Below are 15,739 nucleotides of genomic sequence, written 5' to 3'. Positions count from 1 at the left end.
CCTCAGCTCTTCAGCTCAAGGCTAGCGCTCTACCACTTGAGCCACAGCGCCACTTCCGGCTTTTTTCTTTTTGCTTATGTGGTGCTGAGGAATGGAACCCAGGGCCTCGAGCATGCAAGGCAAGCGCTCTACCACTGAGCCACCTTCCTAGCCCTGGGCAAAGTAATTTCTTATAACATAGTTCGTATACTAAAAAAGGAAAACATTCAGAAGATTGGTTGAATGAGTATTTTTACCACATCTAACCAATTCATTGGAGAGCTAAATGCTCTCGAACTCAATTATTAGACTACCTGCAATTTGTACAGACTCATGAGTTAAGAGCATTACTTTAGTAATGGTGAAGTAGAATGTTCCTCACTTTAGATATCCATTATAGGTAGCCAGTTGATAGATTATCCACATTCTATCTGATTTTCTACAAACTTGAAGTTTCCAGGGCTTTTGGGGGTTCAATTATTTGATGACAGCAACAGAACTCAGGGAAACACTTGTTATATTACTGGCTTATTTAAAGGATGCCATAAAAGATATAGATAAAGAGTATGTAGGATGTCTGGTAGGAACCAAAGCACAGAAGCCTCTGGCCTATGGAGTTGGGGAACACTCCCCTCCCTTTCTCTTTATATGGGGGAGGGAGGGATGTTCCTTGTTGGCCTTTTCCTTTCTCAAGTAACATCTTCACTTTTTAATACCTCTTGACTCCTCATCTCTATTATCCTGAAAGGTTCTTTGTTTTATTTGTGTTGAAGCAGTGACTGGAAAATGCTGGGAAAATGGGATCCCTGGGGCAAATAATTTGTTTCTAAAATGTCTTATCTGACATTTTTTGACATTTGCTTGAGCTGTTGGCAGCCCTTTAATAATCTAGAGCATTGCATCTCCTCAGGTTTATTTGGGCTATCAGTTGAGTGAACAAATAACCTTTACATGATATGAGTATAGAGAGTGTATTTGCCCACCTTCAGTGACACAGATTAGATAAATCTAAATCCCTTTTGGTGGCACCTTCCATTATGATTGTCTAGATTTTTTTTTTTTGATTCTTAGCTGATCATAAGTGATGGATATTTGGAATTTTAACATTGATGTTACATTGTTATCTTAGTCCATATTTAAGTTTTATACCTTGATTTCTTTGGTTTTGACATTTTTTAAAAAGCACAATAGACATTGTGCATAATGGATCTGTTTTGTGCACTGTGCCTCATTTTTATGGCATTTCCTCATGACTATATTGAGGTTATGTGATTTGGTAGGAATACTATAGCAGTGATTGTATTGTTAATTCAGTCACTTAGTTAAGGTGGTATGTGCCCTGATTTTGGCTGTAAGATTAGTATTTTCTTGCTGGGTTTTGGGGGCTCATGCCTCTAATCCTGGCTACTCAGAAGGCTAAGCTCAGGGTTGGAAGCCAGTCCACGTATGAAAGTTCATAAAATTCTTACCTCCATTTAGCCACCCCCCCCCCAAAAAAAAGTCTGTGGCTCAAGTGGTAGAGCACTAACCTTGAGCAAAAAAAAAAAAAAAAAAAAAAAAAAGCTCAGTGACAGCGCCGATTGACTCTACCCCCAAAAAAGTTTTATCAGAATATGATACTATGTTATGCATTGAGTTTTTCCAATGAACTTCCATCTATTTGGTTTATATTCTTGCGTGAGTCAGTTATTACTCAGTGGGTCCTAAATGGTGATAAAGTCTCTCAGACTTTTCAACCCAGATTGGCTTTGCACAGCAGTCCTCCAGGTCTTAGCCTCCTGAGTAGCTAGGATTATAGGCATGAGTCTTGAGTCATCTGCCATAAACATCATTCTTGATATTTTCATGGATATACCCAAGATTTTTCTTACAGTTCTGTTCAATTTTTTCTTATCTCATACATTTCTGTAACATCTCCCTTTTTTTTTTAATGAGAAATTTCAGAACCCAAAATAGGCTAAAAGTTCTGTGAATATCCAATTATATGTTATTCACCTAGATTCAATAATTAGAGATTTTTTTGTTTTTGTTTTTTGTTGTTTGTGGGGCTTGAACTCTGGGCCTGGGCACTGTCCCTGAGCTCTTTTTGCTTAAGGATAATGCTCTACCAGTTTGAGTCACAGTGCTACTTCTGATTTCCTGGTTATTTATTTATTTAGTCGGTCATGGGGCTTGAACTCTGGCTCTGGACATTATCCTTCTACTTTTCAGCTCAAGGCGAGTGCTCTACCACTGGAGCCATAGCGCCACTTCTGGTTTTCTGAGTGGTTTATTGGAGATAAGAGTCTCATAGAGTTTCCTGCCCGGGCTGGCTTTGAACCGTGATCCTCAGATCTCAGCCTCCTGAGTAGCTAGTATTACAGGCATGAGCCACCAGCGCCTGGTATATAGGTAATTTTTCATGACCCCTTCCCTCTATTCGGGGTTGGCCTCAAACTCCTGGGTTTATGTGATGTTCTTGCCTTAGCCTATGTACCTGAAAATATTGTTGTATACCATGATGCTCATTTTCATAATTACGTGGTGCATATATGCATTCTTTTATTGAACAAAAGTTATATATACCACATTTCACTCCTAAATATTTCAGCATGAGTCTCTTAAAAGTAGTCATTTCCCCGCATAACCACAATTCCATGGTTATGTCTAAGACATGGAATAATTCTATAGTATTAACCACTATTTTGTATTAAAGATTTACCAGGAAGTGGTAGAGCACTAGCCTTGAGTTGAAGAGCTGAGGGACAGTGCCCAGGCCCAGACTTAAAGCCCCATGACGACGACCACCACCACCACCACCAAAAAGAACTTACCTAAAGATTTACCAGTTTTCCTGAATTTATTTCAGAGGAAGATACATGTATTACTTTAGGTTTTTGTTTCTGGACCTTTAAGTCCAGAATTGTCTTTTTCTTTCTCATGTAAGTCTTTATTATTATTATTTTTTTACTTTAAAGGAACTGGGGATTGAATTCAGGGCTGTACATATACATACTAGATGCATATTAGGTAGGCACTCTACCTCAGAGTTGTATCTTTAGCCTCTGTGTTGACATTTTGAAGGTTTATGATTGTCTTGTAGAGGGACTGGGAAGGTGGCTCAGTGGTAGAGTGCTTGCCTTGCATGCATGAGGCCCTTGGTTCGATTCCTCAGCACCACATAACCAAAAAGAAAAAAGCCGGAAGTGGTGCTGTGGCTCAAGTGGTAGAGCGCTAGCCTTGAGCTGAAGAGCTGAGGGAAGCGCCCAGGCCCAGAGTTCAAGCCCCACGACCGCCCCCCCCCCCCCCCCAAAAAAAAGATTGTCTTATAGAAATCTCTACATTCTGGATTTGTCTATTTTTTCCCCCCAGTCATATGCTGCTTAAAGTGTCTGTATCCTTTGTACTTCCTATAAACTTGAGATTTAGTCTAGATTAAAGTTTCTTAATTTGGAGTCAGTAAATTTGGATCAGAAAAATTTTGACTTTCTTTTTTCCACTACTCTAACAGATAGTTGGCATTTCCTTCTATTGCTGATGTAGACCACAAAGTAGTTTTCAGTTGTAATTATAGTTTGTTACCAGTAGGTGTATAAGTACTTTATATTTCGCAATATAGCAAGATGATATCTTGAGAAAAAGTTTATATTCTTTATTACTTCAAAGTAGTTATTAGATCTTGTCAGGATTTTTTTAAATGTGCTAAATATAGCCAGGACTTGTGACACATGCCTGTAATCTTGTACTCAGGGCTGAGACAGGGTTTTGAAGCTAGCCTGGGCAATGTAAACCTGGTCTCAAAAAAAAAAAAAAATAAAGCCGGGCGTTGGTGGCTCACGCCTGTAATCCTAGCTACTCAGGAGGCTGAGATCTGAGGATCACGGTTCAAAGCCAGCCCGGGCAGGAGAGACCATGAGACTCCTATCTCCAATAAACCACCAGAAAACCAGAAGTGGCGCTGTAGCTCAAGTGGTAGAGCGCTCGCCTTGAGCTGAAGAACTGAGGGACAGCGCCCAGGCCCAGAGTTCAAGCCCCACGACCGACCCCCCCCAAAAATAAAAAGGACATTTATTACTATATTGCAGATTATTTTATAAATTTTTAAAGTAACTTTTCAATATACGTTTTTCCTTTTTTTTTTTTTCCAATGTATGTTTTTCTCTTCACTTGTATTTGGGTATTTAAATGACATTCTGGCTGGAAGTGTGACTCAGCTGTAAGAGTACCTGCCTGGCCCCTAGTACTGGGGGAAAAAAAGTAAAATCATTTAAGAAAGGCCTATATCTGTATTGTCCATTGGTGATTACTAGCTGCTGTGGCTATTGAATACTTTTCATGTGGCTTGTCTGAACTAAAATGTGTCATAGTATAAAATGTGTACTATGTTTTGAACAGCTGAAAAATGTCACTCATATATTAGAATAATATTTTGGGTATGTTAAATAAAGCATGTTACTAAAATTTTTAATTTCACTAGATTCTTTTTACTTTTTTATGTGGCTGCTGGAAAATTTTAAATGATATATGGCTCACATTCTATTTCTGTTGAACAATGCTGGTATATAGGCTCCATGAGACTGCCAAAAGGATGCATAGCATAAAACAGATCTCATATTCCTATGCAAAGACTTGATTAGACTCATGTTGAACTTTTTTCTCCCACTAAGAATATAGGTACTATAGGACATTTCGTATTTCATATTTCTCATATCTAAGAAGGTAGCCATTAAATCTTGTTTTTTTTTTTTTGGACCAGTCCTGGGTTCGCTTGAACTTGGGGCCTGGGCACTGTCCCTGAGTTTCTTTTGCTTAAGGCTATTCTACCACTTGAGCCATAGCATAATTTTGAGCTTTTTCTGTTTATGTGGCACTGAGGAATTGAACCCAGGGTTTCATGCATGCTAGGCAAGAGCTCTCCCACTAAGCCACATTCCCAGCCCTCTTAAATCTTAATATTGTAAACTTACCCTTTGTTAGGAAGTAACTTGTCAGGAATACTTTATACCTTTCAAATATTTTGTTCTCTTTTGCCCAATGGTTTAAACATGCATTGATAATTCTTTTTTTTTTTTTTTTTCTTGCCAGTCCTGAGGCTTTAACTCGGACCTGGGCACTGTTCCCTAAGCTTCTTTTGCTCAAGGCTAGCATTCTACCACTTGAGCCACAGCACAACTTCTGGCGTTTTCTGTTTATGTGGTACTGAGGAATCCAACCCATGGTGTCATTCATGCTAGGCAAGCACTCTATCACTAAACTATATTCCCAGCCTCATTGATAATACTTGCCAGAATCAGTTATTATGATGGGGATTGCAGAATGGTCATTTTCTTATTCTATTTCATTATACAATCATTCTATCTTCTTATTTTTATTATTTCTTCTGCTTTGTAAAGCCTCTAATGAGAAGTTAATCTTGAACCTGATAAGCGTTCTGATAAATTATGGCTTAAAATCTCTTCTGTCTTTGAGTGATACTCTCAGTCATTGTAAAGGGCATCAGACTTAATTATCACATTTTATTAGAATAAAACAAAATGTTATCTAGAAATCCATAATAAGTGAGACATAGTTTTTTCTATAAGAAAGAAAAATTAGGATTTTTATATTAGTTTCTGAAGAAATTTCTTTTAGAACAGCTTTCATACAGAACAGTTTTCATTCACTTTAGGTCTTCATGTGCTTCTAAAATGTAAAACTACAACTGGAAACATCTTGATACTAATAGTAAAGTTTAAAAGGGAAAGTTCTGTGTGCGTGTTAAACAGAAGAGGTTGTAAGAGTTACTTGGTCCTCAGATGCAGGGTAGTTAGAATTATTTTTATTTTGTGGTGAACGTAGTTTTCTTTTTCTTTTTTTTTTGGGTCCGGTCGTGGGGCCTGAACTCTGGCCTGGGCACTGTCCCTCAGCTCTTCAGCTCAAGGCTAGCACTCTACCACTTGAGCCACAGTGCCACTTCCGGCTTTTTTTTCTTTTTCTGTTTATGTGGTGCTGAAGAATTGAACCCAGGGCCTCATGCATGCAAGGCAAGCACTCTGCCACTGAGCCACCTTCTCAGCCCCTGTAGTTTTCTTGATACAGAAGTTCTTATGTCAGCTTTATTGTTTATTTGATATTTGTCTGATATGGCTTTTTGTTTCTCTGTTAGAAATGACTACTGTCCACACAGGCAACATAAACTTCAAATGGGACCCCAAAAGTCTAGAGATCAGGACTTTGGCAGTAGAAAGACTGTTGGAGCCCCTTGTTACACAGGTAAGAATCTAGAAACACAATTACACAGTTGTTTTAACATAGTTCTGTGACAATATGCTTGGGTGACAGAACAAAGTTACTTAATTTGAGTGGTTGAACTTTTGTTGATACTTCTTAAGTGAGTTGATTTCATTAGTAATTGAATTTATTTAATTCTTTATAACACAGCTCTTGCTATTTTATTCAATTTTATTACCAGTAATAAAAATTACTGATTTTAGTTTGACTTTCCAAATAGATGGACTTTGAGGATAACCTTACCTTTTCTTAGAAGGCAGAAGCCTCTAAGAAATGGACATGAAACCTTGATTAAGATTTTTCACTTGCTTTAGTGTGTATTTCATTGTATAGGATTAATTGGCAGGTAATTCACTTCTACTGTGGTAGGTTTTATATTTTGTTACACATATACACACATAATACAATTGCATTTATTAGTTGTTAACACCTAGCTATATATTTTTACTGTTTATAAATGTGTGTAATATATGTATAATGTGTGTATATATCTCGATGTATACACACATGCGTATATTAATGGAGAAGAAATGTGATCTGATGGCATTTACTACTTTAAAATTAATTTTAGCCTATATTTATCTATATGAAGGTATATGTATGGTAAGATTAGAATACTTACTTTATTTGGACTTCATATACTATAGCCCTTAGGTCTTTTGCTTGGCAGATTCACATTATAAGAAATCTTGAATCATTTTCAACCTACAGATCATCTGGTATTTATTAATGATGGTTAATTTAACTTAACTAGTTAATTTAAAGCATCACTGTGAGCATTTTTTTCTTTATTAAGGGTCTTTACTCATTGTTAATATTTGTGTTAATTTGGATGATCTTCAAGAAACAAGTTATCTTAAACCATCTTGCAAAGATTAATAATTCTAGTCAACAGTGGTGGTATACCCCTGTAATTCCAGCACTCAGTTAGGCAATGAGGATTGTGATTTTTGAGCTCAACCTGGGATACATAGTAAAGACTGTTTTGATAAACATAATTGACAAGAATGTAACTCAAGTACAGCTAGATTTATTGTTAACCTTTGAGAACTCCTTGGTGATATAATAGAGACATCTAGCTAGTCTCTAATAATTATTTTTCTTTATAAAAATCAAATTAAAAACCATATGATACTTGAGGAATTAAAATATGTGTTACATTTCTTACATATTGAGAAAGTAAATCATTTCAAAATTTAGATTTACTATCATTTCAATTTTTTTTTTGGTCAGTCATAGGGCTTGAACTTTGGGCGCTGTCCCTGAGCTCTTTAGCTCAAGGATACGAGTACTTTACTGCTTGAGCCACAGCACCACTTCCAGTTTTCTGGTGGCTGATTGGAGATAAGAGTCTCACGGACCTTCCTGCCTGCGTTAGCTTTGAACCATGATCCTCAGATCTCCGCCTTATGAGTAGCTAGAATTACAGGCATGAGCCACCAGCTCCTGGTTTTCAATGTAGGAATTGAACCTAGTCTTCAGTTATGCTAGGCAAGTGTTTTACCACTGCACGACAATATTTACTTCATCTTAGTTTCAGTTAAATGACAACAGTTTAATTTACTTGTTTTTTCTTTTTCAAATGAAATATTTAGGTTACAACCCTGGTAAACACCAATACTAAGGGCCCCTCTAACAAAAAAAGAGGTCGTTCTAAAAAGGCTCATGTTTTGGCTGCATCTGTTGAACAAGCAACTGAGAATTTCTTGGAGAAGGGCGATAAAATTGCGAAAGAGAGTCAGTTTCTCAAGGAGGAGCTTGTGGCTGCTGTAGAAGATGTACGAAAACAAGGTAAATTAATATTGCTTATTATACAGAGAGGTCTTTCTAGAAAAATCCTTTTTTTCTTTTGAGGTGTTGGGAATGGAACTTGGTCTTTCACATTCACACTTTCACAAGTGTTCTACACCTGAGCTCATTTCCAGCCCTTACAAAAATAATGTTTAAAGAAGACTTTCTCATGTATGGAAATTTAACATTGAAATTCCTTCCCCCTTTTCCTCCATATCTAGTGTAAGCTAAAAGAAAAAAAGCTGAAAAAGAAGACTTTTCATGGTCAGCAATTTTTGTGTTATCAGTTCAATAATTTTTTTTTCTTTGTTTTTTGTATTTGGTGCTGGTTGTGGGGCTTGGACTCAGGGCTTGGGAGTTGTCCCTGAGTTTTTTTTTGCTCAAGGCCAGAGCTCTACTACTTTGAGCCATAGCGTCACTTCTGGTTTTCTTGTGGTTTATTTGAGACAAGAGTCTCACAAACTTTCCTGCTTGGGCTAGCTTTGAACTGTGAACCTCAGATCTCAGCCTCCTGAGTTTTATAGACATGAGCTACCAGCACCTTGCTCTTTTTTAATTCTTACAGTAAAATAGAAAGATAGTTTGATGATATTCATTCTGAAAATGACTCTGAAAAAACCCTAGAAGTTCCATTTTGTCATGCCTATTTGTCATGCATATTTATTTTGAGAAACTCAGAATTACTAGAAGGTTAATGGTAATCCACAGTTTATCAGTAAATGTGAGATAAATTGTCATTTTTGGGTTAAAAATTTGAAAAGAGGATTTCTGGAATATAAACTTTATTTCCCTTTTTTGCAGTATTTTTAACTTAAGTAGTTGTACAAAGGACTAAAATTCCATGTCAGGTTATAAGTTCAGTGTTTCTTGGACAATGTCATCCCTCCTTTTGTTCTTTCCCATTTTCCCTCCTCTGGTCCCTTCCTACAAGTTTCATTTTTTACCTAGCATACATTGAATACATTTGATTACATTTGCTTATCTTCCCTCCCTCCATTCCTTTGCCCCTATATAAAACATGTTTCCACTTACTATTTGTTTTGATAAATAGTACTTTAGTTTTTACACCTTTGGATTCACTTTAGGAGTTACACCTTTGGATTCCTTTCTTTTGTCAGTTTGTTAATGCATTGAGCCTGTATGTATTATCATGCCTTGTATTTTTGATCTAGCTTCCATATGAAAGAAAACATGTACCCTGTCTTACTTAAAACATGATTTGTTCTAGGTTCATCCATTTTCCTGCACATGATATATTCTTTCTAATGGATGAGTAAAATTCCATTGTGTGTATGTACTACATTTTCTTGATCTACTTATCTGTTGTAGGATAGTTGGGCTGTTTCCATAATTTGACCATTATGAATAGTGCAGCAGTGAACATGGATGTGCAAGTGTCTTTACCATATCCTGACTTGTCTCTGGGCAGATGCCCAAGAGTGTTATGGCTGGATCATAGGGTAGTTTTATTTTTAGTTTATTGAGGGATCTTCAAACTGCCTTCCAGAGTGGTCATATTCGTTTACATTTCCACCAACAGTGTAATAAGGTTACTTTTCCCCATATCCCACCAACATTTGTTGTTTAACTAGGGTGAGATGGAATCTCAATTTTTTTTTTAATTGTGAAAATGCTGTACAGAAGGGTTACAATTACATGGGCAAGATAATGAGTACATTTCTTATCAAGCATTGTTACCTCCTCCTTTGTTTCCCCTTTCCTCCCTTCCCATCCCCCTTCCCCACCCACCCTACCTGGCCCTCCAACCCCCTCCCACCAAAGTTGTAAATCTCATTGTACATCTCATTGTTGCAATGGGTCCACTTGTATCCCTGTTTAAATGATTTTTTTTCCCTTTCCCTCCACAAATTATACCAATATCAAATACAGTGAAAGCAGGGGTTATACCGTGTGGGAGGGTCAATGTTGTTTTGATCTGCATTTTATGGCCAGAGACATTGAGCATTTCCTCATGTATTTTTTGTCATTCTTTTTCTGAGAAGTCTCTCTTTAGCCCTTCTGCCCATTTATTGATTGGGTTATTAAGTTTTGGGGGGATTTCTTGAGTTCCTTATGTATTCTGGATGTTATGCCCTTATTGGATGTATATTTGGTAAACATCTTCTCCCAGTCTGGTGGCCGTCTTTCATACTCTTAAAATCGGCAGTTTTCACATTTTAACTTGTGTTCCAGCAAGAGATTTCAACAAAGGTGTATGTTTTTTCCTAGACTGTTGGATATCACTTAAGGTGAATTGAGCCCTTCTTATGGACAGGTGCTTTTTGGCCTTTAAGGAACTTCATTATCTCTCTGGTGCCTAGGCAGTAAAGTGTATGTAGTCCAAACATGAAATTCATCTCTATGAAAGTACCCCCTAATAATAATTAAAGAAAGGTACACTCAAGGGGTAGTCCATGAGAATGAGGTGACATTTCCAATTTTGTTTGAATTGTGAACTAAAAACCTTGTCTGGTGAGTATTTTTCTCAATATTCAGACTGAAGAAAAGTGCTTCAATACCAAAATTATAAAATTACCCATGAAATAAATGAATACAAATTTGGTGGCTTAAAAAAGGCAAATTTATCCTCTTAGTTCTGAAGGTCAGAAATCCGAAGTCATGATATTGGCAGGGTTGGTTCCTTCTTGCAAATCAGGAGGAATCTGTTCGATGCCTCTGTTCCAGCTTCTTGTGGTTTTCAGTTATCCTTAGCATACTACTACCAATGTCCTTGTATTTTGGCACATACTGTTTCTTATATATCTTTGTAAATTCTCTCTTCTTCCAGAGACACCAGTCATTGTATTAGAACTACTTTAATCTAGTATGAACTCTTCTTACTTGATAAATCTGCAAACACACTTACAAATTGATAGGTTCTTGGTGAACTTCTATAGGACACTAGAATGAACTCAAACTTGGTTTTGAATAAGCTTAAAGCAATTGAATGGTCTAGTTTTAAACCCCCTGGTTGAGCAGAGTACTATTTTGTATGGGAACGTCCTGCTCTCTAGACCTTCTTGCAGCCTATGATGAAGTTTATAATTGTAACAGATGAGTTTGGTCAAGTCTATTGAGTCTGTTGGCCAAGATATTTATTTTCAAAATACATTAAACTATTGAAGTTAACTTTTTTTTTTTTTTTTGGATTGGTTGTGTGGCTTGAACTCTGAACCTGGGTGCTGTCCCTGAGCTCTTCAGCTCAAGGATAGTGCTCTACCACTTGAGCCACAGTGCCATTTCTGGTTTTCTGGTGGTTAATTGGAGATAAGAGTCTCATTGGCATTCTTGCCCGGGATGGCTTTGAACTGTGATTCTCAGATCTCAGCCTCCTGAGTAGCTAGGATTACAGGTGTGAGCCACTGGCGACTGGCTGAAGTTAACTTATTATTTCACTTTATATTTCTGTTTATAAAGTTTCTCTGGTACAAATCTATAGCAGTCATGGTGCAGCATATAGCTCCTTCTTCTGAAAAAATACAACAATTTAGGATGCATATCTGTTGTTTTCTTGTTATTTTTCTTCATGTGGTTCTGAATCATAAAGATTTGTCTCAGTTCAACTTTGCAGTTATTTATGATTACCACTATAACTTGCTTTTTCTCTGGGACAGAAACAAAACAAAAAATATATTTCCTGTTATCATAGTGTCAGCTAAGAAGCTGAAGTGCTTTTTGTTTTTCTTTTCAGCTTTTTTTTCTTTTGAAGAATCTTTTTCTTTTTTGTGGTATAGGGGATTGAACTCAGGATATTGCTTTGTGGATGTGAGGTAATCTCATGTGAGGCAAGAATGAATGAGCTATATATACCTTATCCCTTTGGAGAATCTTGGGCAATAATAGTGAAACCTTCCTGTTCAAATAGAATAAAATGTGTATTATGGACATGGTTAGGCACAGATTCTTTCTTAATAAATTGAGATAGGTTGGCTATATTGTTGCGTCTGTTTACTTACCATTTTTGAAACCTGTAAGTGGTGTTTATTATTAATTTTTTGGTTGGTCATGGGGCTTGAACTCTGGGCCTGGGTGCTGTCCTTGTGCTCTTCAGCTCCAGGGGAGTGCTTTGCTGCTTGAGCCATAGTGCTTCTTCCAGTTTTCTATTAGTTTATTGGAGATAAGAGTCTCATGGACTTTCCTGCCTGGGCTGGCTTTGAACCATGATCCCCAGATCTCAGCCTTCTTAGTAGCTAGGATTACGGGCTTGAGCCACCGACGGCCGGCTTTTAATTGTCTACAAATCTTTGACACTTCTTTAAAAGTAAAAGTGGAGTTTTTGCTAAGCACCATTGGCTCAGCTGTAGTTGAGACTATTGGGAATGCAGAGATTGGGAGGATCATTGTTCTAGGCTGGGCAAAAAAGTGTCTGAGATCCCTATTTCAACAGAAATACTGGATGTGTTAGTTGCCTACCTGTCATATCAGATACAGAAAAAAGTCTGAATAATCTTAAACTGATGGAAACTCTTCTAGCAGCCAAGAGGCTTTTTTTTCTGTTTTGGTGTAGACCTTATAATCAGGATCAATGGACATGAAAATAAAGGAATAGTATGTGTGGCTGAGGCATGGGAGAGTAATTGTAGGATCGGAAATCAAGGTATTAAAGCTTATGCTAGATTTTGAATAAGTGAAAGATTGGAAGGGAGAAATTAGATAAGAAAAATACACATGCAAATTTGGAACAGTGAGGACTCTGACTAGGGGTGGGTACTACTAGAATATTAGCTGATAAGAAAATTTGAGTCAGGGGCTCGGAGTGTAGCTTAGTGGTAGAGTGGGAACTTGACATGTACAAGGTTTGATTCTAGCACCAAAAAGGTGCTATATTACTTATAATATTTTTATTTTTGATGTTTAAATAAAGGGGCTCACTGTGTAGCACAGACTTGCTTGGGACTTGCCATCCTTCTGCCTTGGCCTCACAAGTAGCTGGAATTATAGGCTTGCACCCATGATTCTGTCTCAGAGGTAGAGTTTAGAGTGTAGGTTGGAATGTGAGGCCAAGAAGGGAGGACAATTAGTGAAATGATGTAGAATCAGAGAATTTTATTGTTGAGATAGGTCTCACAGCTTCCCATATGCTTCAGTATAGCAAGTGACATAGGACTCACTGCCTCAGGAAGTAACTCTTTCCAGTAGTTTTTTTTTTTTAAGCCTTTTTCTTCTTAAATTAAACTGAAATATGTCTCTTTAATTTTCTTCCTGTTTTAAGACATTCTGCCATCTGGGCAACACAGAATATGAGTAAAACTGGTGTTTTTTTTTTTTTGGGCGGGGGGAAGGTGATATAGTTTCTTAACTGTGTGGAAGAAGGAGTAATGAGGTTGAGAGGCAGTTTAGGGGAAGGACCTAGAATCTGAGGATGATCGTTGTGGTAGGGTTCCTTTGTATGGCTCCCCCCTACCCCCAATAAAAAAAATGAATCTGTTATGGAAGGGATTGATACAACAGAATAATGCAAAGGGAGAAGTGACTATTTGTGCAAGTTAACTACTAGCTTGCCTTTGCAAATAATTCTTCATTTTTATTTTTATTTATTTTATTTTTTATTGTAAAGATACTATACAGAGGGTTACAGTTACATGAGTAAGGTAATGAGTACACTTCCTCTTGAACATTGTTACCCCCTCCATTGTTTTTAATTCTTCATTTTTTATTTTTATTTTTGGTTCTGATCCTGGGGCTTGAACTTAGGGCCTGGGCTCTATCCCTGAGCTGTTCTCTCCACCCTCATTCCTATCCCTGTCCCCATAAGGCTGGTGCTCTATCCCTTGAGCCACAGTTTCACTTCTGATGTTTTGGTGGTTAATTGGAGGTAGTAGTCTCATGGACTTTCCTGCGTGGATTGGCTTCACACCACACCCCTCAGATCTCAGCCTCCTGAGTTGCTAGGATTGCAGGTGTGAGTCACCAGTGTCCCAACTAATTGATCTTTTTTTGAAGATAAAACAAAGGAATCTAGACTAGGTGCCAATAGCTTATTCCTGTAATCCTAGCTACTCAGGAGATTGACATTGGGAGGATTGTGATTTTGTGCCATTACTGGGTAAAAAATTCTCGACTCTTACTTAAATCAATAAAAAGCTAATTTTGGTGGTGCATACCTGTCATCTCAGCTGGGAGGCTGAGATTGGGAGAATCATGATTCCACACATATTAGCCTTGGCAAAAAAGTTATTGGGAATCTATCTCAACTGAAAGAGCTGGGCACAGTGGCATGTGTCCATCAATCCAGTTACTGTGGGAAGCATAAATAGTCTAAGCTGGCCCAAGTAAAATGAAAAATTGAGACCATCTTGAGTTCATACCTCAATTCAAACCTCAGTACTACCAAGAAAAAATAGACAAAAAATCAAAACAAAATCAAAACCCCCAAACATCTCCCTCATACTACCTCTTTGTAGCCATATTCATATCTCCTTTTTCACCTCAAATGCTTGGTAACCAATCTGCTCTCCACTCTATAGTTCTGCCTTTTAAGAATGTCATATTAATGGAAATACACTGAATATTTAGTACTGGCTCTGCCACCCTTCCTACAGCTTAGCATGTCCTTAAGAGCCATCCAAGTTGGTGTGTGGATACTCTATGGCATGAATATCACTGAGAAAGTGAAGATTTTCTTTATTTTTTTATCCTGTTAGGTTTTTTGTTGTTGTGAAAGTAAAATTTTCCATTTTGATGGAAAACCTACCAATTGTGCCATGTCTAAGAGTTTTTCTTCATGAAAAAGCTCATGAAGATTTTCTTATTTTCTTTCTTTTTTTGCCAGTCCTGGGGCTTGAACTCGGGCCAAGGCCCTGTCCCTGAGTTTCTTTTGTCCAAGACTAGCACATAACCACTTGAGCCACAGCACTACTTCCAGCTTTTTCTGCGATTATTTGGAGTCTCATAAACTTTCTGCCTGGGCTGGCTTTGAACTGCCATCATCAGATCTCAGCTTCCTGAGTAGCTAGGATTATAGGTGTGAGCCACTGGCACCCAGTGGATTTTCATCTTTTCTTACAAAAGTTTATAGGTTTTTTTTTATTAGTGTTTAAATTCTTTATATTTTGTTAGATTTGAGCAATTATAAATAGCATTCCAAGGAGATAGAGGAGTGGCCTAGCAGTAGAGCCACCTGATAAGGAAGTATGAGGCCCTGAATTCACCCCATTATTGCAAACAAACAAAAATCAAAAATTTTAGGTTGTTGTCTTCCCTTTCTTTCAAATTCTTGGCTACATACATGTTTTACCTGATTTTAATTCTAGGGTTTTTTTTTTTTTTTGGTGCCCACTCCTAGGGCTTGAACTCAGGACTTGAATGCTGTCCTTAGGTTTTTTGCTCAAGGTTACTCTATTACATGAGTCACAGCTCTACTTTTGGTTCTTTTGGAGCTTAACTGAGATACATGCCTCAGAGACTTTCCTTCCTCAGGCTGACTTCAGTCCTTGATCCTCAGATGTTAGCCTCCTGAGTACCAAGGATTAAAGCTGTGAACTATGTATGTTGGGCTAGTTCTGCTTCTTTGTTAATTTCTCTTCAATTTAATACTAGTTGTAGCCAATTTTGTAATATATAGCATATATAAATATGCTACCTCTGCTGCTTTGTTAATTTCTCTTATGATTTAACATTAATTGTATTTGTAATTGTTATAACTTTGGACTCTATAGTCTTTAAAAGCTACATTTTCTAATTCATTTTTGTTTTATATTGTGGAGAACAAATCTAGGAA

General features: G+C 37.4%; 1 protein-coding gene and 1 long non-coding RNA gene across 2 annotated transcripts in view; both read left to right on the top strand.

Moving 5' to 3' along the window:
* Nucleotides 1–4,576, top strand: part of LOC105988685 — a 21,663-nt gene extending 17,087 nt beyond the window's left edge. Inside the window, exons 3-4 of the long non-coding RNA XR_001175213.1 lie at nucleotides 946–950; nucleotides 4,565–4,576. This is a non-coding gene — a long non-coding RNA (uncharacterized LOC105988685). The remainder of the gene's footprint in view (nucleotides 1–945; nucleotides 951–4,564) is intronic.
* A 1,529-nt stretch (nucleotides 4,577–6,105) lies between these two features.
* Ctnna1 (catenin (cadherin-associated protein), alpha 1, 102kDa) overlaps nucleotides 6,106–15,739 on the top strand; it is a 113,517-nt gene continuing 103,883 nt past the window's right edge. The window contains 2 exon segments of the mRNA XM_013020401.1: nucleotides 6,106–6,210; nucleotides 7,824–8,019. Coding sequence (XP_012875855.1) covers nucleotides 6,106–6,210; nucleotides 7,824–8,019 — 301 coding nt within the window.

This window comes from Dipodomys ordii, unplaced genomic scaffold, assembly GCF_000151885.1.
Source record: "Dipodomys ordii isolate 6190 unplaced genomic scaffold, Dord_2.0 Scaffold50, whole genome shotgun sequence".
Taxonomy (NCBI): Eukaryota; Metazoa; Chordata; class Mammalia; order Rodentia; family Heteromyidae; genus Dipodomys; species Dipodomys ordii.
The sequence above is the reverse complement of the archived record's forward strand: the minus strand, read 5'-3'. Positions and strand labels throughout refer to the sequence as shown.